The sequence below is a fragment of the Pelecanus crispus genome, chromosome 6, assembly GCF_030463565.1.
Source record: "Pelecanus crispus isolate bPelCri1 chromosome 6, bPelCri1.pri, whole genome shotgun sequence".
Taxonomy (NCBI): Eukaryota; Metazoa; Chordata; class Aves; order Pelecaniformes; family Pelecanidae; genus Pelecanus; species Pelecanus crispus.
This window is the reverse complement of record NC_134648.1, coordinates 7,556,906-7,584,863: the sequence shown is the minus strand read 5'-3', so window position 1 is coordinate 7,584,863 and position 27,958 is coordinate 7,556,906. Positions and strand designations below refer to the sequence as shown.

Here is a 27,958-nt window from a genome sequence, read left to right as displayed (position 1 = left end):
ATAAAAGAACTCATTGTGCAGTAATATGTTGTCCCATAAGAGAAGTTCTTAAAAAAACCAAAACAAAACAACAAAAACCCAACCAAAAAACAAAACCCAGTATAACTTAATTCAGCTTGGCTCTAGTTTCATTCTGTGTTTTTTTAATGTTATGCCCAGAGGTGCTTTGTTGTGAACACACTTTGTAAATTAGATTGTTAATGCATTGTGTATTGATGCGGCTTTAAGAAAAATTAGAGGTTTGTGTATTTTGTAGCCTGTATAGGATGATTTCACAAGAAAATAATAAAATATCATTCATTGTAGCAAATTTGTACTAGTGTTAAGTTGTTGAACTTCTTCAGTGAGTTCCCAGGGGAATTTTGGCGTATTATGTCAGAGGCTTGTTCTCTGCAAATTAATGCAGTTAATTAATGAGTTGTAAATAAAACTGAAATAGACCATTTTCTTGTTTCATCATTGCCTTTGGGTATGTGGTCTTGATAATTCTACATGCTTTTATGTATACTACAAATCTGTGAAACCGTAACAGGACCATGGGCTCTTCTGTCATCTGTACTGTTGATAAAGATTATTGTCAAATTCTACTTTACTAACACAGTGGATTTTTACAGAACCCTACAGAACAATCAGCTGAAGACTATACCTAATGAGGCCATCAGAGGATTAAGCGGTTTACAATCCTTGTAAGTTTTCTTACTTTGCTTTTGTTCTTGCATTGTTCTCCAACGTCCACTTTCAGTCACTTTATACACATTTGCTTCATTCTGTAGAGTTCTGAAGTATAATCGTGTGTGTAATAACGTGCCTGGACTTTCTGATATTGCAATTTCAACTGGAGCAAAATTTCCCAAGTAAAGTTCATAAGGAATTTTATTCGTCACCTTTTGTGGGGTGACCCAAATCCAAACTCTTTCAAAACCCAAATCCAGGTACACAATTGCTGTATAAATGCAGTGGTGGTGGAGTTAAACATGTATCATCCTTCTTGCATGTCCTAAGGTGTTCAAGCAATTTTAAAATGTTGTGCAAAAATGAATCATGCCCAAGTCTTTTGTATCTGGAGGAGGGAAAGGGGTTTCTGGGAAGGAGTATTGCTTGAGACATGCATAGTATTGGTTTTACTGGAAGGTGTTGAAATCACACAGTTATGAACACCTCAGCCATTATTGCTAGTTGCTCATAAGATATTTCATATGTGCTTATACTATCTCATGGTTTATTATGTTTTACAAAGCATCTTAATCAGACTGTAATAGTTAGTTACAGCTCTCTAGGTGGTAGATGCTTATCACTGTGATGAGGAGGTGGAACGGGGGGAAGGGCTTCAAAATTTTTCCTTCTTTCTGCTTACCTACAGAGAGAGGGGGCAGATTATCTATTCCCTCTGTGCCATAATTCAGGTTTCTGGCCTAAGATCCTGTTTCTCTCAGTGTTGCATCAGATTATGGAATAGCTTTGCAAAAAAAAAAAAAAAAAATTAGTATTGCTTTGCAAAACTATTACGCAACTTTCGCAAAGGTGCTTTCTGTATTCCCTGAACTTGGATCTTGGCCACTACCTTCTCATAGTTGCTTGGGTATTCCCGCCTTTTCCATCCGAAGAAAGTACAGTAAGCAGCACGGAGCAGAGAATAAGACTGGCTGCAGATTATCCCGCTGGGGAGTGGGAGCCCGTGCAGTGCAGGTACGTGCCACCTCCTGGCGCAGCCACCGACCTGCTTCTGTTGGGCTGCTTACCAGCAAGAATCTCCTGCGTGCGACGGCGAGCGTGGGAAGCACGCAGCTCGTAGCAGGAAAGAGCAGCGAGTTTTCATGCCATGAGTTGGCCTGGACTTTTCCAGGTTTCTGGATCCAAGGGTAGGACGGATGCAGGTTTCCATTTGCATCCGCTTTGCAAATTTCATGTCCAGGTTTCCCCTCTTGTTTTAGTGTGTGTGTAGAAGAGAACACCTTGGTCTGAGGGCCACAGTCTGCTTTGTGCAAATTCTATGCACTGTAATAAAAATCCTTCAAATTAAATGATGTGAATAACCCTTTAGTAATTATTTAAAAAAACAAAACAAAACTCCTTCCTGGCTTCCAGCATTTCTGTGATGCCAAAAAAGAAACTACTTTAGTAAATACTTCTGTTGTCTACAAATCATCTGTTTCATTTTTGATGAACATACTTTTTTCTCTGCTTACTTAGGGCAATGTTTGTTCTCTAATTAAAGTTTAAAATTTTAAATCTCCAGTTGCTGGTTCAATGATAGTTTTATGTGCAAAAGGGAAGGGACAAAATTAAAGGAAAAATAATGAATGTATAAATTAAGCCAGCATATCTCTCTCTTTTTCATTTTTTTTTAAAAATTCATATATTTTTAATATGATTGGAAACAAGATGATGCTAGAACCATTTAAAAAAAGCAAACAGTTGTTGGAAAAAATCATTAAATGATTATGTAATATTGTATAATGTAACCAATATAATCTCTTGACATAATATTAATTAAAATATAATAGTAACAATTTAAAGTGTGGTGAGGTTTCCCTTTCTGGGAGCTTCATTGTTCATAGGCAAATGATAAACTGTATCAACTTTAGGAAGGTGAAAAAAGGAGGAACTTGGGTTAATAAGTAGCAAGCTACTTGTTAGTTCTTTTTCTGAGGAAAACCAGATTGAGTTTTCAGAATAGCCATTAAAAATACAGTGGGCAAATCCAGTCTGGAAGCCATCAGTGTCAGAAGCTCAGAAAGCATGATCCACACCAGTGGAAGAAAAATCTTTGGGTTGTCCCTCTCTGTTCCTGAGAGGGATATCTGTCTGCATTGCAAGATCACCATAATTTGTTACAATTGGCAGCAATTTGAGAATAAATTGGTTTTCAAGACAAGCGTAGTGAGAAATGTAAAGCATTTTCCCCATGCAATTTGTTTACTTCACTGGAATGCACTTCTGTCATTTCAACAAACTTCAGGAAAACTCTCAGCTTATTGCACCACTCGTAAAATTACAGTATAGTTATGCATATCACCTAGTAATGTAGGGAGTACCTTCTGGCAAAGCAGTGTAGGACTGGTCCTCTGAATTTTGCGAAAATGCAAACATAAGTGCCAGCATGCTGCTTTATTAATTAAAAAAAAAAGGGAAAAAAAGGATTTTTTTTTTAAAGGAATTCGTGTCAAAAATGGATTTAAAGCTCCTGAGCTGCTGTGACCTTCTCCTAAAACAAATAACTCTTTGCAGAATGTATGTTAGAAAATCTGCTTCTACGTTTTTAATACATAATCTCCATCCAGAACCTGCAAGTTTAAACATCACTTAACTGACTCTCTTTTGGCAGTTTCCCAGTTTGCTCTGAAGTAGGCTTTAGGGGCATTTTTTCTTGGTGAAGACACAAATTACTTGCTCATAAAACTTTATAGTATATTGATAATCATTTGGTTTGCAACTCCTGTTGAACTATCCAATTTCTCTCTTAACGTGCTCCAGTTTCTAGCTACGTAGGAAGACGGTTGCCACACTGTATGTATTAACGAGCCCAGTAAACATACCTGGGTGGAAATAAAGATGGTTACAGGAGCTTCATGATCTCTAATGTTTATTTTATAGCTGGCGAGTAGCCAGCCTGGTTCAGAATGCTAAACGACAGCTCTTTATTTTCCATTTACATTGGATATTTTCCCGGCTCTGGCCTCCAAAAGAGAGTTAGAAGAGAGTCCTTTATTTATGGACATGAAATTTAGCAAAATGTAAGAGTTTTACTGAGTGGAAACTTGCCGTCTAGCATGGCAGAGAAGTTTGTCTGGCAGGTTGTGTTCTCCCATTGCAAGATGCCATGCTGTCTGGGACTGCGTGGGACTGCGTTACCGAGACAGAAGGCGCTGCTTGCCCAGCTTGCACCTGTGGCTTTTGGTAGCAGAAAAACCTGACAAATAAGGAGCTTCACAAATGTAAGCAATAGTCTTGGTGCATTTCAATTACTGCAAAGCACCAACAGTGTGTTTTTGTTATCACAAGGTAATGAACTGGCGTACTTCGTACTTCAGATCTGGAAATGGTGTCGGTGAGGTTTATGGGCGATCCAAGGGTCATACGGAAAGCCAGAGGCAGTAGAGCGGTGTGCCGCCCTGGCAGCGTGTGCAGAGCCTGAAAGGACCGCGGAGCCATTTCAGAGGGTCGCTCGTTTAGGTGCCTTAGCATAAGAAGCATATTTGACTGGGATGGCTTTTTTGGTAACGCTGCTTATTCTGAGCTTCGACTCAGAACGTGGGGATTTGTACAGTAGTTCTGTAAACTACAGCAGCTTCTAGGGTTGCTCTAATTCACCCCAGAAACCCAGCTACATATGAATTTTAAGTCATAGCATGGAATATTCTAGCACAATCCTGAGTGTGTGACGAATACTGGTACTACGTTATTTAAACAAAGACTTTCAGGGGCTTTGGAAAGGAGAACTGTGTTCTATTTAAACTCAAAAACTGAATTGCCGCTAATTTTATTGCGCATTTGCCATCAAATCCAAGAGTCATTTTTGAAAGCTTGTCAATAGCTGCTAACGTATAATTGTAGTTCAGGAGTCACCAAGGTACTGTCCCTGCACATGTGCACACATGCCCACATGCGGGGAATATTAGAGCGTTCTGCAGCAATAGTTCAAAGCACTGCAGCTACGCTGTTCCACCAGATTCCCAAATTGTGGGTATGGGGACTATGCCAGTGTGGTACTCGGCTGTGGTAGCTCCTGCCTTTCTCTTTGTGTGGGTGTTCACCTGAGCTGCAGGCTAAGTGTCTTCATGCGTGGGGTCAGCAGTAATTTTCTGTGGTACCCGGTAGCAGTTCTGCCTCCCTAGCCTGGTCTGCTCGCAGCCTCCGCTGCAGGATCATAACCAGTTTTGCAGTCTGCCTTCCTATCTCGGAAGGCTGGAGCAGGCTTGAGGCAGGATGCGGCAGAAGGTGTGAATGTGCTGAACTGGAATGTGATTATATTTTTCTGGGAGAGGGAATCGGCTTGGCCCAGGCAGGAAAGACTGGGGTCCTACTGTGGGATTGAGAGACATGAGACCAGGATGTTGCTTTGTGGGGCAAAAATGTACGGAAAAAGGGTGGAGACAGAGGATGGAGGCATATTTCAGTCAGTCAGGGCACATTTTAAATGTGCCATAGCACATATCTGCTATAGCCTTATTAATATTTTCTGATTTTAGGAAGGATTCCTTATACAGATGAAGTTACATCTGTATTTATAAAAAAACCCAAAACACAAATCAAATCTGGAAACATTCTGCTGGTACCATAATGAAACAGCACAGCTTTAAGTGGTGGTTCATGTTGGTGACAATTTTAGTAACATAAACCACAAGCACATTGAAAGGTGTCAGAAGGGAAGATCCCTGAATTTGGAGAGGACAATGCAAACATTGCCTTGTATCAAAAAATACACAGTTCTCTTCTAATTCTGCTAATTTTTTTCTTAAAGTGTGTTTTGTGGTTTCTGTTTTGACAGAGTTTTGACAGACAGGGCTCTCTAAGGATAATCTTGTCTGGGAGACTGTGGAAGATGTTCATTAACAGCAGTGGCTAGATGAAGTTAAGAAGCATTATATGTTCTTATATGTAGTATGCACCTTTAACCGTGGCAGGTGGTTTTTCACCTAACCACCTGCTAATGGGTCATCTTCTCCAGAGGTTTTTTTAGTTCCCTGCTTCACTGTTACTAAAGGGTTAAAGGGGACCAGCCCTCAAGTGAATCTGTGTTAAGCTATAGGATTAAACTATGGGAAAGGGAGAAATTCACACACATTCTCTCTGTAACCTGCAAAAACAACACAAACTCAAATATGCTGAATATGCTTTTCTCCCTTGCATTTTTTTAAGAGAAAAGAATTTATAAGAGCATGTTTGATTGTGCTGAAAATCTTTAAATGTGAGCAGTTTAAATATTCTGCTTCGTGAAGTTTACATACTTCCCGAATGACAAGAATCTCATTTTTCTATGCCATGTTCACTTTTAGAAGCTGTTTTGGTTTTCTTGAGAGTGAAGTATGGGTATTTCTTGTGAGCTTCAGGAATTTCTGGGATTTTTGTAATCTTATGTTTTTTTAACTGTCTGGACTTGCTCAGGGAATTGCTAATGTTTAAATAAAAACGGGGAAATCGTTTAGAAACAGAATGATCAGAAACTTAACCCGGATGGTGGAAGTTACACAGCGTGTAGGTAAAGATCAGCTGAATCCTCTGTGGGTAATTTGCGGCAACCTCTGTGTTATCTCTGACTGGTACCATCTTAAATGTTTAAATGGAAGCACAGATACGCTTGCACATCAATACTGATGGTTGAAATAGCTTTGGCGTGTATCATTAGTTTCTGAGAGGTGCTGTAAATTTGTCTTTGAATAAAGCAAATCCTTATATTGATGTTCTCAACACATGAGGTACAGAGAGCTGCTGCTTGATACAGTGAGCAAACGTGCTGAGTATTTTAAAGTACCTCTGTTAACATGGTGGGTTTATTGCCTTGCATTGTAGCAGAATTTCTTAGGTACCAGGCTTATCAGTACTCAACTTCAAAACCTAAAAATCTACTCCAGTGTTATTTGAGTGATTTCTTTGTGGTTTTTGAAGGAGCACTTTAAAGAGCAAAAGTTCTTTAATGATTGCCATTGAACAGAAGTGGTTTAACACAAGAGTCGGGAGTGATTTCCCTTTTATTAACATCAATGTTAAACTCCTGCTATTAGCACAAGGTTGTTAACATTTCCAAGTTGCTGAAGCTCGGAAGGCTGAGTGTGGTCACAGATGAGAGCTAGTGAGGCTGGGATAGTAGCTGCAAACAAATCCGTGACGGTCTCCTCTTCCCAGGCAAATAGCGTTAACAAAACGTGTGGCGGTACGTTCATAATCAGTATTATTACTAAGACAACATTTACGAGATGTATCTCGCATCCGCAGCGCCCAGGCGGGCTTTGTGGCGAGGAGCATGGCCGGCTCCTTGGGCAGCATCCACAGCGATGGCCACTGGCATGCTGTCGGTGGCTCGCCCCAGCAGAGCGAGGGTTGACCATAACGTGCCTGGAGAGACTACAGGATGAGAGCAAAACACAGGCTTTTTTCTTTCTCCCCCTACCCAGCTTTGTGCCCAGCTCTCCCCGTCACGTTCCTGCTCCCCCCAGACCAGCTGGGATCACGCAAAGCTGCAGGTTTCGCAGCCTGGCTGCGGCGTGACCCCGCCTGTGCGGCCACGCGATGCTCCGCCTTGCCTCCCCCCGGTCGGGCAGGGAGGAACCCCCGCTGCCTAGCACCTGGCGTCTTTCGGAGGATGGGAAAAGGATAAACCAGAGAAGCAGCACCGGAGGGACTGGGCAGCCGGAGGTGTGCGAGCGTGGTCCTGGAGGCCTCCCTGATGCCACCCGCGAGGGATGCGGGCGGCAGGGAGCCTGCTCTAAGCAGTGCTGCTGGCCAGCCCAAACAGGGCCATGAGGATCCTCTTCTTTCAGCCTTCTTAACCCTGCCAGGAGACCCTGTGCCCAGTGACAGTGCTGCTGTGCCCGCTTCTTGCTGTACCTGGCAAACACCCGCTTTTGTGCAGGTGTCTGGCACAGCAGTTTCCGCGGTGGTTCGGTGCGGTGCAGGGGTGCTCGGAGACCAGGGGAGGAGGAGGCTTGGCTGCCTCCTGGGACATCCTGAGGAAGCACTAGGGAGATTTGGTGATTTTTTTTGTTGTGGTTGATGTTTGGTTGGGTTTTTCCACCTTAAGCTCCCAATGCTTCAGAAATTAATAAATTTAACAAAGTTTTTTCCTGCCGCCCCCCCCCAACTGTATTGTACTAAAAAAGCTGGATGCCATGCTCTGCTACCTCCCAGGTATCTGCTCTGCGTACATTAACATACTCCTGGCAGGCTTGGCCTGAGATTTGTAGTGAAAAGCTTTATGGAAATTTGAAATATACCGGAGTCAGAATGGTAACTCTGCGTGTGTTTATATTACTATATAAATATAAAAAAAATCATATATATGTGTGTGTTAGACTTTGGAACTTCTATTCATTTGAATTGAGGTGGGAGTTCATATTAGTTTTACAGTTTCCTTAAAGCTGAGTTAATTGTTTGAAGACCTTTAAGTTGCTATGTTCTTTACTTGTTTTAACAATATGTCAAATACTGATATAAGAGCTGCTGAATATATAGGTTTCTATCATCCTCCTGCTCTTTTTTCTTGTGAAGTTGGAGTTTGTGTGAGGAGGGAACCTGACAGGTAATAAAAGTGAAGATGACAGCTGCGCAAGTGAACTCTGAATTTATAGACTAAAAGTAAAGGTCTCTCACAAGCCAATGCCTATAGGGAAGCTGGAATTGGAGTAGCTTCTGAAAGATTAAGGAATTTAAGTACATGCTGCAAGCTCTAATTTAAAGAACGTAGTCTTATCTTTAACACTTTAATGGAAAAGGACAGGCTTCGTAAAAGTTCAGCCCAAGAATATTACTTGTACTTTGCCAGTTACTGGAGCTAGTGGATACTCCCTTACCCCATCCTAAGACGAGGTGTGGTCCTTAGTTGTAATATTTTGTGGAAGTTGTCAAATATTATAGGTTTGCTTTTCAGTTGTTTCACAAAGTACTCCATTATGTGCATTTGACATTAAATAGAAGCATTTCAGCTGTGTTTCGTGCATTGAAAATAATGTGGATACACTTTGACTATTTGGAAGAGGAAAAAAAAAAAAAAGAAAAAAACTGTGGCACTCAGGCTTACACTAAGAGGCATGAAGGAACACAAAAAATGTGGATGAGACAGAAATAGCCAAATTAGTTAAAAATAAGTCTTGAGGCATGACAACTAATAACAGAAATCCAGCACCAATAAATATTTTTTTGTGCAATCATAATAATGCCCACTTTGGTTTTTTTTGATGCTGTGCTTTTTCCTGTAACATTTGCAAATCACAGGTTTTTGCTTTAAAATTATAAATGCAGCTCAATGAAAACTCTGGGCAAACTGTCCGTTTTCAAATATTTTATTGATATATCCATTGGCCTCTGGGAAAACCTTGGGCTAGCACACTGATCTTCAGACTCAGAGATGAGGAAGTTGCTATGTAAATGGGGAGTGAGACACACAAATAATCACAGGGAGATGTCCTGTCTTTCTGCTTGACTTTGGCTTTATGGTTTGGCATCGCTAATTACTTTCAGCTCTACTCAGGCGTTGCATTTGTTAAGATGATGCCAAATGTTTGCAAAGAAGTGACAGAGAGCCAGAAAGGTGCCTGCTTTCACCCTCCAAATGGGATGAAGGGTCCATCATCTTCTCCGTGACCCTCTTTGTTCTCGCTGGTTGAGAGTTCGACTCCCTCAATGCATGCATCCGTTCTTCCTCTGGTCATCTTCTCCTTGAACGGTGGGAGAGGAGGAGCGGGGCTTGGGGCTTTGGTGTGTTTGTTTTCCAAAGTCTGCTTGAGCAAATGGAATTTAGGAAGGAGCACAGTGAAAGTACAAACATAGGTGTAGACAAGTAGTCACAAGGACTGAGGCCTGCCTCTTGAGTATGCTGCTTTGCTTAAAAAAAAAAAAAAAAAAAAAAAAGGCGGGGGGGAGGCAGGGAGAAATTAGTTGAAGAGAAGACTCGGATATGTTTATTCCACTGGAAAATAATTCTTTTGATCTTCAGGGAGGTGTGTGAATTTAGGAGAGAGAAAAAAAGACAGGTAATTTCTAGGTTGGGTTTTGGGTTTTGTTTTTTTTTTTCTGAAGCAGAGCCGCAGGCTTTTTTCCTTACCCCCCCTTAAGTTTTTTCTTTATTATCATCAGACAATTAATTTCTCTGAAACGTTCCAGTCTCAGTGCAGCCTAAAAGCATTCAAACAGGATAACGTACACACCTGTCAGACCATGGGGCGAATGATAAGGGGATGCCAGTGTAAGAACCGTAGGAATTAGCTCTTTGATGTACAGCTTTAGAGCTAATGGCACCTCACTCATCTTAGGAGAGAGCGTTTGACTGCAGACAGTTTTGTAAGCTCCCACTTATATTGGTGTATTTGTTACTTAATTTGATGCATTTCTTGACTTTTTATTACATGAAAATTCAGCTGCTGACTTTTTTCCCTAATAATTTGAAGTATTTAAACCATGTACATCACAACAACAAAACTCTCTTTCACAGAAATAGATTGTGTGTTAATTCTTGATCAAGTTTGTCTTCTGCCTTTGAATTCAGCATGTCCTTTAAGTGTTGGGGTCCAGAAGTACTTTCACTACTGTTTAAGCTGTCGTGACTGTGCCCAGGGACAAATGTAGCGCAGTCACTTGGTCCACTCTGCCAGCCCAGAGAGGGACGGGATGAACGGCTGGAGGCAATGACTTCTTAAACTAACCCAGCTAGACTTCCAAGAGCATGTCTGATCATGGCTTTAGAAACAGTGAATGCTTAATATAACTCAAAACCTGTGCTGATTTGTATTGTAATGAACATCAATGCTAATGGAGAAGCATATATGTGTTTTGTCTCCCCAGACAGCAGCATACATACCACGGCTGGTACACCAGTCATTTCAAAGCAGTTATGCAAGGTGTCTTCTTCCATGTTTGCAGTGAAGTCACCATGGTTCAGCTGTGTGTTGACCTAGAGAAGACAGCCTCTAAGTCAGAAGGCAGTCAAAGGCAGTCAAACATCACCTGTTGCTTTCAGCCCTGCGCCAGCTCGGATTTGTTACAGTCCGATTATTTCATCTCGCAGGCTATCACTGCTGACCTTTCCTCTCACTGCCTTAGGAAGAATAGCACTTTATTAATGTTTTGCTGCTTCCTGGGTCATCCCTTGCTGGGATGCTGCATGGATGCCCCATTCCTGGGGCTTCTGTCTGTGTAAATCCAAGCTTGAACTTTCAGTACGGGTGGTTTTCCACCGTCATCCCCAATGCATCTGGTTATGTGGTATAGTGTAGACAAACTTGGAACCGGTCCCTGTCTGTGCATTTGCCTGCCCTGGTTGCCAGTGATTCTATCCAAGTAACCTCACTGCTAATGTAGGAAGATGAAAAACGAAATTGGTTCGGAGCATATTGCATGAGGAAGAAGCACGTGTCATTTTGCACAAGAGTTTCTGTTGTTGCTGCCAAAGCCATCAGACAAGAAGTGCAGTATCAGGTTTGTCAGTTGTCGTGGATAAGGATTCTAGGTGAGACTCTGACAGTAACACCTGCGCCTCCCGTCGTGAGGGCTTCACATCTGGAGTTGGAGCTGAGGACGTGCATTTTAGCCTCCTAGGTTTCCAGGTGTGGAGTTCTTTTGGTTTGATGCTTTGAAACCTGAAGAAGCTGTGAAACCCAATAGCATAGATGAGCCGGTAACTGTAGCAGAAGTAATTGTCGCACGTGGTTTGACTTTCCGTATGAAAGATAGCTAAGTCACTTTCCACATGTGTTACTACTGCTAATGTTTGCAGTCGGAGTTCATTTGGGGAAAAAGTGTGATGGCAAATCCAATAACATACAATAGTCAACAGTGCTAATGTGCTATTTTGCATTTATTTTGTGGAGCATGCTAGAAAGGATCAGGTGCAAGAGTGAAAGAAATTTCTCAGTTTCAGTTAATGGTATAATGTTTTATTTGCCAGGATGATTCATAACCGACTTCATTCAAGAACTGCTTTTGATAATCCTGTTCTCTAAAGTAGTTGCTTAAGGTGTGTAGTAGTACCACAAAACAAAGCATATGACAGTATACAATGTACCTATAGGGATAATCAGTTCAATTCAAATGAGTAAATGCCTCTGTAATCTTTGGTGCACTGTCAAGCTACCATTTTAAAGACTTGTTCCAGTATTAGTAGCTGGGGGGTTTGTGGGGGACAGGTGTCTATAGAGTTACCCATTCAGTTTAAGCTGATTATAAGCATATGAATTTGTTAAAATGCCGTATTAAAAATGTCTGAGAAGAGATTTTTATGAAGCTTTCTTTTATGGGCTCTTCATTTGCCTTCAAACGGTGTTTGTGCATCATTCGGTAAACCTTCAAAGTTTCTGATACTAAATTATTTCAGTAAAACCATATTTAAGCTTAAAGAAAGATCATTCAGGAGTAATAGCACTTTAATCAACATTTTTACTTATCTATAGCTTGTGAACTTACTATGTGAATTCTTTCTGTTTTAATGTAGGCGTTTAGATGCTAACCATATTACTGCCATACCAGAAGACAGTTTTGAGGGTCTGGTGCAGTTGCGTCACCTTTGGTTGGATGACAACAGTTTGACAGAAGTCCCCATCTATCCGCTCAGCAATCTCCCCTCTCTGCAGGCATTAACGCTGGCTCTTAACAAAATAACACACATTCCTGACTATGCATTTACAAACCTTTCAAGTCTTGTTGTTCTGTGAGTATTTGTAACTGTATTTCATAGGTCGCTTTGATTCTCTCCTCAGTTACAGTTTTGATTAAGCTAAGATGGCACTGAAAATGGTATTTTGCTATTTTTAGCTCAGTTGTCTAGTAACAGCCTATACAGCCAACACGAGATAATACCATGTATAATTAGGCAAACTGCTGAAGGTTTGCTAAAGACTTTCTCCTAAACAGAAAGTCAAATGGGCTATGGATAGTGAGATTGCCGTATATTTTCCTGACATCTCATTTTAGTAATGAATATTTCAAACCAATGGTTGTCAGAGAAAGCTTTCAGAGATATTAAAAAATGAAAATATTATCTGCCACAGACCTGTTTCTGTGTAGTCTTAAATATCTCTAAGGATGAATATAAAAATTACTCTGACTTATATGTTTAAATCGTATTTTTATCACACTTCTGGATAGTGAGTAAAGGTTTAGAATAGGTTGTCTTGACTGTGGGCAATCTGTTCTGTTCCCATATGAGGATGAAATATTTCTGTCTAGACGTGAAAAACATTCTTCTGCATAATCCACCCCATGTAATGTTTTTTCTAAACCATTTAACTGTCTTGATTTCATACAAATATCTGCTAATTTGTTAACTTACATGAAATCATTCACTTATTTTCATACTTGTTTTGTTTTTGTTTTTTAGACATCTGCATAATAATAAAATAAAAACTATAGGAAAACACTGCTTTGATGGATTAGACAACCTTGAAACCTTGTAAGTATGCTTCTTAAAGTAATTAATTGTTCGGTGTTTGTCTCATTCCCAGCTTAATCAAGGTTACTTTACTGGTATGGGGAAGATTTTGCAAATAAGGCATGTGTGCACAGCATAACATACACCAACAACACAGTTCCAGCTCAGGTTTTGGAACTGAAGGCTAGTATCAGTGCAGTGCTCCACCAAAACCAATTAACCCTGTTGAGAAGCAGGTAAATATTAGCCTGGGTGAAATGTCACTCTGGGTGATGTGGCTCTAATGTTCCTAGCCCTGATCTGGCTGGTGTATCTTTGCGTAGCACTCCACTGAGTCAGTGTTTTGAGTGGCTCTGTGGGTGCTAATGGAAAAATATTTATTTCTCAGATTTACTGTAGGATTAAACATATTTCAGATACACTGCCAAAACTGTTGTGTGACGATAGGAGGTTTCTCAGAGGGCCCCAGCGGGCTGTTTCTCTGCTGCTCCTCCATTGCTGGGTGGGCACCACTGCCTGCCAAGGGGGCTGTCACTCATGCGTGCCCACAGCTCCCGAATCGATCCTCTGCAGGCTGGTAGAAATCCTCATACAAGAGATTCACCTGAGTTCACTTCAAATACTGGCAAATATTAAGATGGTGGACTGGTCTATGTGAAACAGTGAGCCTTATGTTCCTCTGGACAGAAACAAGGGATGGGGGCAGGAAGCATCACCTTCCCCTCGCCCCATGTCTGTCGTCCCCGCTGACAACTCATACTCCCCCCAGAACCGGGTGCCTGTGGAAGCCAGATCCTAGCGCCACAGCGCTCCTCAGCCTCCGGAACGCCTCCCTGGTGAGGAATGGCTTTCAGCCGCTTGGGTTACACTACCCATTTCCCTTCAGTTTGCTTGGTGGATGCAGGATCTCCTTCAGCAGTGCATTTTGTTATGCTTAGCAGAATGCTAAATAAATAAAACAAACAAAGGAGGGCAAGGGTGTGTTAAAGCCAGTGATAACCTCTGTTAATGTGAGGAGTTTGGATGAGTCCAGGAATGCTGCTTACTCCAGCTATCTTGTCATTCTCTTAGACGCTCAATTAAGTCATAATGAGATGCTATGTAAATGTGCACAGCTGATGTAAGACACTCAAAATGTTTTTCCCTCTCATAAGGAATCCTTTTTGCAGAAAAAAGACTATAGCCAGCCCTGACATTACTGCTAGAACAGTGACAGGTTAACTGAGATTTCAGCAGATCCCTATCAGTGATGTGCAGTGATTCAGTGTGATGAGATTTCCCTCTGCTTCCTTTCAATATTTATAATTGGTTTTGCTACAAGGTCTGCTATTACCTAACGGCTTATTTACTGTTTATTTTATAAAACCTGAAAGAAAAGTTTTCTTAGTAAGCTAATAAAGAATAGTCATTTATATCTACTGTTTGGTTTTCTTTTTTTTTTTTTTTTAAACTTTGAAATCTTAGTTCATTTCCATGTAAATTCTGTTGAAGAAAAATCCGTGAGTTGTTGAAAAATACTGAGCTTTGCTGTAAGGAAATGTCACTTGACTTAATGTGAATAATTCTCTGGATTATATTAAATATCTTACCTAAGTTATTAGCTGGTTATAAAGCATGTAAAACGTCAGAAGGCTAAATCTAAGTTAAAAATCAAGTTATTCTATGGTCTAGTTAAAGGTGTTCTGAGAACTTTTTACTTTCATTGAATTGTGTTAAATAAAAATTATTTTAACAATTCATGATCACTATTAAGAATTTTATAATTTTCCTGCTTTGTTTCTTGTAGGGATTTAAATTATAATAACATGGTAGAGTTCCCTGAAGCCATAAAAGCACTCCCAAGTCTAAAGGAGTTGTGAGTATTACTTATTCTCCCTTTTTACCAGTTTTCTTTCTCCTTTCCATAAATAAAAAGGGAAAAGAAATTCCCGGATTTAAGAAGGCTTGTCTCATTATGCAGCAGCCTAGATCAGATTAAGTTATGCTAAGTGATACTATAATTAAAGGAAAATATAATCATCAGCTAGAGAGGGAACCTATTAAAAATTATTTTGGAGTTACATAAGCAAGCAATTTATTCAGGAGAACCATTAGCATAGATCTTAATCATGAGCTGGTTTTGGCCTCCAGTAGCAGAATTAAGTATTCACTGATCACACATGTTTTCCTTGTCCCCTCCTTAGGAGGGGAGGAAGAAGAGAGAAAGCACAGGATCGTGTTTTGGACAGAACAGTTTCTTTCTAATGAAATATTTTCAGTTTAGCTGATGTGCAGTAGACAGAAATCATGCCTTCAAAGTTACTCCTACAGTTTGACTTACTCCTATTTAACTACAGTCCTATTTTTGGCAGGATTGGGAATTGAGTAGGTGTGAAGAAAATGACTATTGGTTGAATCTACTGGCAGTATATTTTTAAATGTTGGTTTTCTTCTTTGCTAATATCTTTAGGGGATTTCACAGTAACTACATTTCCATAATTCCTGATGGTGCATTTGCAGGAAACCCCCTTCTAAGAACGATGTAAGTAATTTTCATGCATCTATTTTTAGTCTTTAGCAGACAGTGACTGTAAGAACAGTGATTGAAACATGTTTTTCATTTCCCAGACATTTGTATGATAATCCTTTGTCTTTTGTGGGGAACTCAGCATTTCAGAATCTGTCAGATCTGCATTCCCTGTAAGTATCACCTCAACTATATAGTACAGTAAATGGATATGAAGTCTTGTGGTGAAGAACTCAAAATAACTAAGTTCTCTGACTGCCTCTTACCTTATAATTTTTTTGAGTAAACTTTTATAAACATTGTTATTGTTGGGAATATCCAGTTTCTTAAGAAGCTCTAGTAAATATGCTCTACAACTTTTTTTTTTTTTTTTTTTAAAATCTTCATTACCTTGCATAAGACACATAACCTCAGGCCAAATGCTCAGGTTCTTACTTAAACAAACTGCAATATGTCCTAGGTGGTTTTTGAACAGGGATGTACATTGTGAGAATGTTTTGCAGGTTAGTGCATGCATGCTCTCAGAAGATACCAGTTCTGGGGGTGACGAGAAAGCAAAATGGAGTGAGACTTCAAACTTTGAACTACAAACTACCTAAGAGTTTATGCCCTTTTCAAACGTGTATTGATACGACTCTTCCCAGCTTGATGAATTCCAGTTGTTTGCTCATGGAGGAGTAATTTATTAAGCAAATTACTAGTATAAAAAGCAATGAAAAGACTATCTTCACGTGTAAAACTTAAACAAAAGCAATAAGGATGTTAGAATGTCTCCTTAATGAAAACATCCACTTGAGAGCAGGATTGAATGTCACGATTATTTGCCTAATAGTTTACAGCTGATTTTTGTGGGGCTTTTCTTAGGGTCATTCGGGGTGCCAGCATGGTGCAGTGGTTTCCTAATTTGACAGGAACCGTTAATCTGGAGAGTTTGTAAGTATCTTCTACAGAAATAATTTCCAGTAATTTCTTGGTTTTGCCTCTTTTGAAGTGATTGAAATATGATTAGTGGTTCTGGAGAGCATTTCTATATATATAATATTATACAGCAAATACCTGGGTGCCTCTTAATTTTTTTTTTTAATAGGGTAAGCTGACAGCAGCCTCCAAAAAGGCCATTGATACTAACCCCCTGTCACAGACCTGAAAAACAGAAAAGTTGGCCTCTTCCAAAAAAAAAAAACTAAAAAAAATTTTGGTGGGTGAATCTAGCACCCCGATAGCTGAGACATCATCCTCATTCTGCTCTTACATATGCTTGTTATGCCATTTACCATCAACAATGCAAACGTTTATATATGGTTTGGGGTTTTTTTTCCACAGAACTCTAACGGGGACCAAGATAAACAGTATTCCTGTTAATTTGTGCCAAGAGCAAAAGGTGCTTCGAACCTTGTAAGTATATACATTTTGCTCCTATTTTCATCTGCATCAACATGTTTTAAAAGAAACTTAAATCTAATTTAAAGCAAAAGTATTGCTTAGAATTGCTCATCCTAGTAGTTCTATCAGTGTTGGAAGTCTGATTCTGGTTTCTTGATTCTTCAAATCAAGACTCATGGCAGAGTTGATGTATTGCCTTATATTCCTGAAACAGGGTCCCCTTTATAGGGGGACTGTACTTCTTTCATATTTTATAAAAGATATGTAAGGTGGTGCTGCAGAACAGTCTTTGCATCTTCAAATTCACTCTGCCACCATTCATTCTTAACACAACAGTAATCATCTACATTCAGAGGTTAAGAAAGAGTTCAGTTATAGTGCTTTGACTTTTTGTGTTTGGGAACACAGGAGAGAGCACCCGGAACCAAGAGAAATGGAGGTGAGGATTAGGAGGAGGATAGTGATACAAAGGCAAGACAGGAAAAGCAGTAAGGATGTGTTTAAAATAAATGGGGGGGGGGGGGGGAAATGAAACCATTGCAGGGAGAGACAAAGCCATCATGTTTACAAAGGATACATGCAAGAAAATTTGGAACAAAAGCAAGTGCTGAAAAATGGGGGAGAAAAATGTGTTCTGTTTTATACAAGAACAACTAGGGAAAAAGAATGACAAGGTAGGATTTATTTTCAAATGGCAGTTTATCTTTTGAACAGAAATTTGAAGGTTGCTTGCAAGTTTCTAGGCTCTTTTTGTTGCATAGTTTCACAGGAAAATCTGAACTTTCCTAGCCCTGCTTAGGGACATACCAACATGCTAAATAAAAATTTGCACCAAATTCCTGCGTTGCATACCATCTATCTAGTTTATTCTAAAAAAGCAGATTATCAATAAACCTTTTTAGGTTACCACTCTCAGAATTCAGGGAATTTGTACAGTATGGTTTTGGGGTATGTGTATATCTAGATGCAGAGCTGAAAGCAGTGCCTATAGAATGAAAAATGTTGGTTGGGAGGGACCTTGTGAGCTGCTGAAGCCACTACAAAGGCATGGCCTGTTTCTCCATTACTTTTCAATTACAGAACACTAGTTTCAGTTGTTAATGTTTGCCAAATAGAGTTTTGGGATGATTTTTTTTTTTCTTCATGTTTACTTGCTTTACATCACTGTTGAATATTTCAGGAAAGTAAAAAAAGAAAAAAAAAAAAGAGACAAAAACGGGGAGAGAGATAGAAATGTAGTTTTTAAAAGGGTTACATGGATAGAGTGAATAAAAGGCAATGAATCAACATTTTACAGAGTTATAGACAGCCTTATTTCTGCTATTTGCCGACTGTTGCAAGCTTGACGTAGCAGTTATGTCTTTCTACTTTTTTGGGTGTGTATAATATGTCTAATCGACATGGGGCTAGTTAGGATGACTGTGGAGAGATCACACTTGTGATTCCATTCAAGATTTTTCTCTAAACTGCCCTTAGTTTTTCCGCAGAATGTTACTAACAGGCAGACTTTTCTGCCAATCTGTTTAATTGTTTCAAGTAGAAAAGAGTTGAACTAAGCACCTTTCTCCCATTTTCTGTTTTGAAGGGACTTGTCTTATAACAATATAAAGGACCTCCCAAGTTTTAAGGGCTGCCACTCCTTGGAAGAAATGTAAGTAGAAACACACGCTGTTTATCTTTATTATCTCCTTAGTATGCTGAGTCCAAGTTTCTCTAGAAACTTTTCTGCTTTGTGTTTGATCATAAGTTTCTAAGATTAAGGACAGAGAGAGATGATATGACCATCTCATGTGAGGACTGTGCTGGACAGAGATTCAACCACTTGTGTTTTCCTCAATTAGCTAAGGTTTAATTGTCCCTATGGTGCAAAAAAGAATTAAGGACACCTTAATCCTGCATTTCATAGTAGTATTGCCATATGCATAAATGGAATGAGCATTTACGTGTTTTCTTTCCGGCCTCTTATCTCTTCCACTCTTCTTCAGTTCCCTCCAGCCATCACCCTATGCTTGTGTAAAATGTTTTTTTCCTCTAGTGCCTGTAAGACACATTCAAAACTCATTTTTGCTTTTCCTTACTTTGTTGCTTTAAAGCTGAAGCTTAATTTCCAGACCCTACACAATTTTTTTGTCTGCATATGTTCCCACTTCTCCGTCTACCTCTACTGCTCTCAAGCTTCTTTCCTCTTAACCAGAGTGGGGCTAATAAACTTCTCACAGGCTTTTGCTGTTACACTTTTGACATCTTCGGGGCTCATTGTACACATGGTTCATTGTAAAGGGAGCTAGTGAACTGGGAGTGTAATTTGTCCATTAGCTCTTCTCAACATTTTCCTTTCATAAGTCTGTATTTTGAGAAGTGAAAGTGCACCCAGGGTAAGAATATGGCCTAAAGATTCCTTCAGAATTAAGCAGATTTGTTTTAAATCTCAGTGTGACTCTTCAAAGTTCACAAAGTGTTACTTTTAGCTTGGAAATAGTTCAGTCCACACTTAACAGTCTCTTATAAATTAAATGAGTTGCGAATTGGGATTGGGCAGAAGCGCCACGAAAGAGCTTCATGGTTTTATTAACATGGCTAATGTGAAGTGCAGAGCAGATACTTAAACAGTTTGCCTCCAAGGGGAAATTAGAGAAATCTTGCCATTGGTAGGGCTGAATCTATGTATTAGCAGGCACCGAGCTATCCCTTGGTTTGAAGTCAGCCCAGTTTGCCTATAAAGTTGTTTCTACTTCTTCACTTTGCAGTTCCTTACAGCATAATCAAATCCGTGAAATCACAGAGGATACTTTTCAAGGACTGTCCTCCCTTCGTATCCTGTAAGTGCATGTAGCTGCATACTGAGTAAAACAAGATAATATTTTTGATTCCCATGTAACCTGATGTCAGGGGTTGGTGTTACAAATCTGATCGATGGCAAAAGGCCAAGTATGCTGGATCCTAAGGTGAAGCAAACCATGTACAAGAGATACTAGCAGCAGCCAGTTTCAGTCCCATTCTTTCTATTCTCCATTTTGGTTTTATAGCCTATAAAGACTTTTTTTAAAAAAAAATATATATATGGAGATGAAAAGAGGATATTTTTTCTCAGTAGCCTGCTATTTTGCATTACATTATTACTATATTATTCCATTATATAGTATTTATTGGAGCCATCCTATCTGCTTTCCTCAGGAGGAGCAGACTAGTAAACAAAATTATCCCCTCCCCTTATATCTCTAGCTATATGAAGATTATATAGGAACATTGAAATTACCAGGAAAAAAAAAAAAATCCACAAATTGACAGGTGTTTTAAAAGGAATGTCATAGTAAAAGTCATGGTGGTCCAGCAGGAGCTGGTCTGCATTTTGAAATCCAACAAAGCAGATGCTGTTCTGCTTGTTCTTTTGTTGTCTTCCCCCACCTCTGCTGATGTGCCCTGCTGCAGGTGCAGTTGTCACCAAAGGGATTGTCCTGGCACCTTCAGCCTGGGCATGCGTGGTGTCAAAGCTGGCCTCTGCCTTGGGAGTGCAGGCTGAGCTGTAAACAGAAGGAAGGGGAAGAGGGCAGGAATGGGAGATGGATTCTACTTTGGGGATGAGGTGAAGCAGGATACAGCTGCCTTACCAAGGGATTTGGCTGCTACTGCACCTGGCTGACTGGGGAGAGAGAGGAAATGGGAGTCTGGTTCACCTTTTCTGTGAAAGGCATCATGTATTTGTCACCTTTAGCGTTTTTTTCCTCAGTACAGTGGCTGTTACAACATTTTGATGAAACTGCTAAAATAATCTCATTTGGCATTCATTGCAGCGACCTCAGTAGAAATCGGATCCATCAGATCCACAAGGAAGCTTTCACCACTGTTGGAGCTATTGTTAACCTGTAAGTAGGTTGTTCTGTGCAGCGACCTCCTCTCTCTATCATTAAACTGCTGAGATAGTAAATGTTTTTAGCTTAAAACTGGCATGTGCCCATCGAATGTTTCATCTCTGTGGATCACAAAACCTCTCACTAGCTGAATGGATGCAGGGCAGACTTCTTGAAAGTGCCTGCTGCACTGACAGGCATTTGCCAGACCACAGCCTCAATGTGAGACTTTAAAAAGCCTTCCTCCTCCAATTAATTGTATGCTATAGGATCTTCAAACTTACTGTGTTGTAACACTGTCTTAATATTCATGTTTCAGAGACCTAAGTTTCAATGAACTCACTTCGGTTCCAACTGAAGGATTGAGTGGACTGAACCAGCTTAAACTTGCAGGCAATTCTGAGCTGAAAGAAGCTTTGGCGGCAAAGAACTTCGCAAAGCTCCGGTACGTTGGTAAATAACACTACAGAGTGCCTCGCTTATCTTGACAGCAACGAGCAACATGACAATAAATTAAGCCAGTGTAGATAATACTCATGACGAACAATGTGCTGATTCCTGCAGGGCCTTAATGTTGGCTTACGTAAAAGGGCATCTGACTATTCTGGTATAGGAGCCATTTGCAGACAATTTTCTTGGAACCTTGTATATTTTTCCTCCACCACTTTTCAGGCAGGTATCGTCTGAATTTGGAGTAGTGGTTTGGGTGGATTCCGTTTCTTATTGAACTGAGCACATCTGTCTTTCAGAGTGTGGAAGACGGGAGCAGACACACAGGTGTCTGATTCCATAATATATGCTTTATACATATGCTGTTTATTCTTGGAGGCAAACAATAAGAGTCACAGTAATAATTCAAATGGAAACCTGGTCCTGATTTCAGTGGGAGGTAGATCAGACAGTGATTAACTGCTTTGCATTTTCAAAGATCTTTCTGCATATTAATGTTTCCATGCTCAAGAAGCAGTTAGAAATTGTTTCCAATATTGTCTGATGGAAAAAATGGAGAGGAAGATACCGTTAATTTGTCTGAGGGCCAGCAAAGGAATCTGTGTCAGGCCTCAGCAGTCCCATGTGGAACCAGCAGATTGGTTTTTAGGTTTTCATCTGTGTTTGAGAACTAATGCATTGTGGGATCCTGTAGACTGATGTTCCTTCTAAATATTTACAAGAACAGAATTCAGGAACAATACTGCAGGTAGTTGATACTGTAGCCTTGAGTCAGAAAAATTAGCTTCTGGCCTGCTATTATTTAATTTTTTTGGTGGACTTTTAAAAACTCTGTATGCAACCGTACTTCCCTGCCAGGATTAATAGTATGCACCATTTCTATCAAACATACAAAAAGACAACAGAAAAAAAAAAAAAAAAAGTCTTATTTTGGGGCGACAAAATGAAGAGTGAGAAGGAAAGATACACTTTTAACACTGTGGTCATCTGGGAATTAACTTTTTTAGAACAGTTGCTCTTTAATCAACTTGCTTAATTAGTTTTCAGTTTAATTTGTACAGCAACGCCACAAACACTGATCAGAATTTGTTTTGTATATGGAGTAGAATGAGTAGTAAAGAGAGCTAAACATCACAGAACTTTCTTCGTACTCCTTGCAGCAGACAAGACTTGGATGCATCATCTGTCCTTTATCTTAGTGCAAAAGTTCATCAGAAATGGTTACAACTGATCCAATCTGCAATAGTTTTTATTAGCGACCGTGACAAAAAGAAGTTTCAGGTTTTAGCACTGAAGTGTGCCACTTAAATATTTTTAATAGATGGTAATCTTAGCTCAGGTTACAATGGGTAACACTCTTTGTTGTTTTCCCTGCATTTCAGGTCACTCTCTGTACCGTATGCTTACCAGTGCTGTGCGTTTTGGGGTTGTGATTCTTATTTAAACTCTAATGCTGAAGATGCCAGTCACCAAGATCAAGGTGCCTTGATGGATCGTGAGAAGGGTAAGTGTTTCATTGTACTGAATGGGCAGTATTAGTTTGGGCCAGACTAGACCGAATAAACAGTGTATGTTGTCTTTGAGTAAGGAAAGTTGGAAAATGTAAATCTTTATAGGGATACAAAAGCTGTCTCTAAAAGCGTTTAGTGGCTGCTTACAGATAGGCAGTGCCATGTTCTTCCTAAATGTGTAAGATTTGCCTTTTTTTTAAGGAGAAAAAAAAAATCCAAACTGCTAGTATTGTTCCTGTAATTTTCTGCGAGAATGAAAATGTTTTATGGGTCTCGGTATTTCGACCTTCCTGTTCAGAAAGGACTTGTCCTTCCACTGTCTACTTCAAGGCCCATAGGTCTTTCCTCAGTGATGAAAGATGTTGCTGCTTTGTTATAAAGAACTGTGAGTAGCTGGGACAGGCAGTAGTAACTCAAACCGCTGCAGCAATTTCTGCACTGAGCGTTCAACCTTACATGGCAAACCAGAACAGTTCCACTTGTTACAGCCTTGAATGTTGGTGAAGTGTCAAGCCTTTGATCTTTCAAAGGACTACTTCCATCCTAGGCAGCTTCGCTGCAATTTCACTTTTTTTTTCTTCCTACATGTAACCTGTTTTCCATTTTTACTTGGATACAGCTGATGCAGATGTTCTAAGAAATGAGGAAAATGAGGAACTGGGACAGACTATTATTCACTGTACACCAGCAACAGGTAAATCTTATAATGTGCTTTAGCCACACTGTGAACTTCAGGCATGGTGTTATGCAAATAGCTGTCTGCAGAATTACATGTTTCATTCCTCGTAGTTTTTCTGTACATAGAAGATTAAATTCTACAACGCTTGGGTGAAACTTCATTTGATGTCAGTGTTGTTTTGGATGAGCAATCACAAAGATTTGCCTCAGCTTTAGACACATAGCACTATATTGGAGAAGTAAGCATAAGCAGAACATACAAGACTGTAATACTTTTATTTGGAGCTTGCTGCGTTTAATGCACTGCCCCCTAATTCTGCATTACTCTTGACAAAGAGATGCCTGTGGAGCAGACGGTATGAACGCTCATCTGTTGCAGTGAGAAGTCGGCCTGTGCTTCAAAAGCTTAACTCGAACTGCTGTTGTTGGTGGTTTTAACTAACCCTGACGTCTTTGCAGGAGAGAGGATGAGGAACGTTCACATGATCTGTTCGCCACCCTTGCTACAGCTGCATTAACTGACAGCAGAGGGCTGTTACAAGTAGCTGGAGCAGGCAGTATCATCTTAAACTGCTACAGATATTTGTGCAAGGAGTAGTCTTATTGGTGTACCAGAGCTACTCCAATTCAGGCTTGAACAGTCCAGGAGTGTTGAAAGTCTTTTGATCTTGCAAACAAATATTTTCATTCTAGGCAGCTTCATTGCTGCCCTTCTGCCTATTTTCCTCGTACCGTGAATTTCCACACACGGTTCCACTCAGCTCCTAAAGCGCTTGCTGTGGTGGTGCCTCCTACTTCCTTGCCTTTGCCACAGGCTCTCCAGAGGATTCCTTCTATACATCTTGTACCCTCCTGTTTGCAGAAATAGGAACACATAGATAGGGGAACAGAATGCTTCCAGTGAAGTTAAGTCTGGATGAACAGGGGTTTTCCAAGCCTTTTTTCATTCTCTTCTCCTAAACTGGTATTTTACATCCATTACGAAAATCTGTTCACTCTTCATAATTTGGTCTAGCTCCAGCTTTAGTATATAAAATATTACAAGGACTTCTTGATCACAGCCAAAAAAAACCTGGTGGTCAGAATGTCAAATATATTATTAATGTAACTGTACGTGATCTGAGAATTAATTTGACCAATGCTGCTTATTTGCTTTTGATCTCCTGTTCACAGAACGAGAATTCAGATGGTGTGTTACGTGGGTTAAATCTTTAAAGCCTTTAGCTGTCTCTTTTTGCCCATGCCAGAGATGCTGTAGCTGTAAAAGGAATGAAGAGCTTGTTTTACAAGTTCACAATTTGCCTTGTTTTTCACCAGTCCCTCCCATACTAACAACTTGTTTTCTATGCCATGCTGTCGTCTGGTCATAAGTAGGACACTCCACCCACTGTGTAAGTTCTGAATCATTGCTCATCTCGTATATCCACTTTCCGCTTTGCCTAATGGCAGGAATGGATTGCTGAACAGTGGCCCTCAAGTAGCATAGCACTGAAAGCTGTGAAACTCATCCTTCCGAGCATGAATTTCCCCCGGTGGGCTGGGAATATTAGCGAGAGAGGAGGGTAACTTTAACTCTAAGGAGAGTTAGACCTTGCGAGAAAGACAGGAAAATGTGGTGGGTTTTCTTTATCTAAAGATACCTCACTGTACAGCTACTAGAAAACAGACTTCAAATTGATTTTGGAAGCACAGCATTGATGTTTTTAAATTTCCTAAGTAGGAAGTTGTTTTTATTTTTAAGTAGATTCAGCTTAGCAGGTATTGTTGCATCATGTGAACGTACTGTAAAAATAATTATTCTTGCGAGAATGTCTTACTCGAGGATACCTGCAAAAAAAGGGATTCTGCTGCTGATTTTACTGGTCTCATAATCCAGTTAGCACCATTATTTCTCACCCAGAAATGAAGCTTGCTCATTTAAACAAACAGATTGGTTTTTGACTTGTCGGTTAAGTATCTGGAAATTGCTTTAGGCCTTGGGAGATTCTTGCACTGACATCTGATGGTTCTCCGCGGTTGCTCCAGCCCGCGTTAGGGATGGGTTGTACTTACCTTTCACCTGCCTAAAGGGAGGGCATGAGCTGCGCAGAGCCAGGAGTCACGGGCTGAATCTGGCGCAGAAGCCCCAGCCCGAGGTGGCAGCACTGCTTGGCATTTTTCTGCTCTGCCTTCAGCTCCCAGAGTGCCCAACCCCAGCTATTGTGTTTCAGACAATTAGCAGTGCCTAATGGGGATGCAGGAGAGGTTAAACTCTTCTAATTGTTACTTAAAATCAGTAGGATTTCCCTATGGAATAAATAGCAATTAGAAGGATTAGAAAGGTAAGCAGCAGTGACCTTTTTTCCTTGTCTCGCCTCATATTATTTCGCTTGTTGGGTATTTTTTATTATTTAAGCTTTTCTAAGTGGCAAAAGAAGAAAAAATTCATTTTCCCTGTACAGCTTTCCAAGCTCACAGTGCCTTTCAGTGACGAGGGTGGGGGAGAGGGCTTGTGATGAATTCCTGTCCCTATTAAAGCTGATAAATTGAATTTGTCGGCTGTTTTACAGATGTTTCCTTGTGACCAGAAGTTACTCCGGAAGGCATGTTTGTGAATCATTTTTTGAGAGAACATGTTACTTCTAAAAAATCCTTTCCCCTTCTAAGTCAGTTGCGGACACTTGCTTTTATTTTGTTACGAAGTATGAAATCTAAAGAAAAAAAGTATTTAGGTGGCACTAATAAAAGCTATTTTGTGTAGCTAAAAGGTAATTAAGTTTGTTTAGCTAGCTTGTTTATAGAAAGTATTCTCAAGTGACCATTCATCACAGTAATTATTATTTCAGGCATAATTAATTAGTAAATAGCTTCAGCACAATAGTTTACTTTCAGCTGACCTATTTAGCAGTTCAGCTGTGTAGTCTATTCATGAATTAATGAGGAGTGCTCTTGTAATACCTTTTGAAAATCTTGCTTATTAAGGCCCAATTTTTTTTCCTAAATTGGTTGTCCTTCTGTTTTTTTTTTTTTTTTTTTTTCTTCTAGGTGCTTTTAAGCCTTGTGAATATTTATTGGGCAGCTGGATGATTCGACTTACTGTCTGGTTTATTTTTTTGGTTGCTTTGTTCTTCAACCTGCTTGTCATGTTAACAATATTTGCATCCTGTACTCCATTGCCATCTTCCAAACTGTTTATAGGCCTGATTTCTGTCTCTAACTTATTTATGGGAGTCTATACTGGTATTTTAACTTTCTTGGATGCTGTCTCTTGGGGAAGATTTGCTGAGTTTGGCATATGGTGGGAGACTGGCAGTGGTTGCAGAGTTGCTGGGTTTCTCGCAGTCTTTTCATCAGAAAGTGCCATTTTTTTCCTGATGTTGGCAGCTGTTGAACGGAGCTTCTCTGCGAAGGAGATCATTAAAAAGGGGAAAAGCAATCGCCAAAAACAATTTCAAATTGCGGCAGTTTTTGCTTTCCTGTGTGCTGTGGTAGCGGGATGCTTACCACTTTTTTATAAAGCGGAGTACTCAGCATCACCCCTTTGCTTGCCCTTCCCCACCGGAGAAACACCTTCGTTAGGTTTCACAGTAACTCTAGTGCTCCTGAATTCATTAGCATTTTTGCTAATGGTTATTATCTACACTAAACTGTATTGCAACTTGGAAAAAGAGGACCTCTCCGAAAACTCGCAGTCCAGCATGATTAAGCATGTCGCTTGGCTAATCTTCACGAACTGCATCTTTTTCTGCCCCGTTGCGTTTTTCTCATTTGCACCGTTGATCACTGCGATATCTATCAGCCCTGAAATCATGAAGTCTGTTACTTTGATATTTTTCCCGTTACCTGCTTGCCTGAATCCAGTTCTGTACGTGTTCTTCAACCCAAAGTTCAAGGAAGACTGGAAGTTGCTCAGGCGCCATTTGACCAGGAAGAACGGAGCGGTAGCGATTGCTGTCAATACTCAAGGGGGCTGCGTGACGCAGGATTTTTACTATGACTGTGGCGTGTACACCCATTTGCAGGGTAACATCGCCGTGTGTGAATGTTGTGAATCGCTCCTCTTATCCAAGCCCGTGCCCTGTAAACATTTAATAAAATCACACAGCTGCCCCGCGCTGGCAGTGGTGCCTTGCCAAAGGCCGGATGGCTACTGGTCGGACTGCGGCACCCAGTCAGCCCACTCCGACTACGCGGACGAGGACGACTCCTTCGTGTCGGACAGCTCAGACCAAGTGCAGGCCTGCGGCCGTGCGTGTTTCTACCAAAGCCGAGGATTCCCTTTGGTTCGTTATGCCTACAACATACCGAGAATTAAAGACTGAAAAGGCTTTTTGCCATCAGCTGTTCTAATAAAGAGGTATAATGCTTCGTAGACTGTTGCCTGTTTTGACCTTTCGAGCAGGAAGCACTTTTGTAATCATCGTTCAGTGTCATTTGTAAAGAAGGGAAGCGGGCAGTAACTTCTTGAGCCATACATTTAAAAATAATTAAACAAATAAATCAATTGCCCTGACTGTAAATAATTGGT

General features: G+C 40.2%; 1 protein-coding gene across 1 annotated transcript in view; it reads left to right on the top strand.

The window, feature by feature from the left end:
- LGR4 (leucine rich repeat containing G protein-coupled receptor 4) overlaps positions 1-27,752 on the top strand; it is a 79,128-nt gene extending 51,376 nt beyond the window's left edge. Inside the window, exons 4-18 of the mRNA XM_075712146.1 lie at positions 615-686; positions 12,140-12,355; positions 13,025-13,096; positions 14,862-14,930; positions 15,525-15,596; positions 15,683-15,754; positions 16,446-16,514; positions 16,905-16,976; positions 18,550-18,615; positions 19,712-19,783; positions 20,756-20,827; positions 21,132-21,257; positions 22,645-22,766; positions 23,393-23,467; positions 26,476-27,752. Of these exons, the coding sequence (XP_075568261.1) occupies positions 615-686; positions 12,140-12,355; positions 13,025-13,096; positions 14,862-14,930; positions 15,525-15,596; positions 15,683-15,754; positions 16,446-16,514; positions 16,905-16,976; positions 18,550-18,615; positions 19,712-19,783; positions 20,756-20,827; positions 21,132-21,257; positions 22,645-22,766; positions 23,393-23,467; positions 26,476-27,752 (2,524 nt within the window). The remainder of the gene's footprint in view (positions 1-614; positions 687-12,139; positions 12,356-13,024; positions 13,097-14,861; positions 14,931-15,524; positions 15,597-15,682; positions 15,755-16,445; positions 16,515-16,904; positions 16,977-18,549; positions 18,616-19,711; positions 19,784-20,755; positions 20,828-21,131; positions 21,258-22,644; positions 22,767-23,392; positions 23,468-26,475) is intronic.
- Positions 27,753-27,958: the final 206 nt, after the last annotated feature.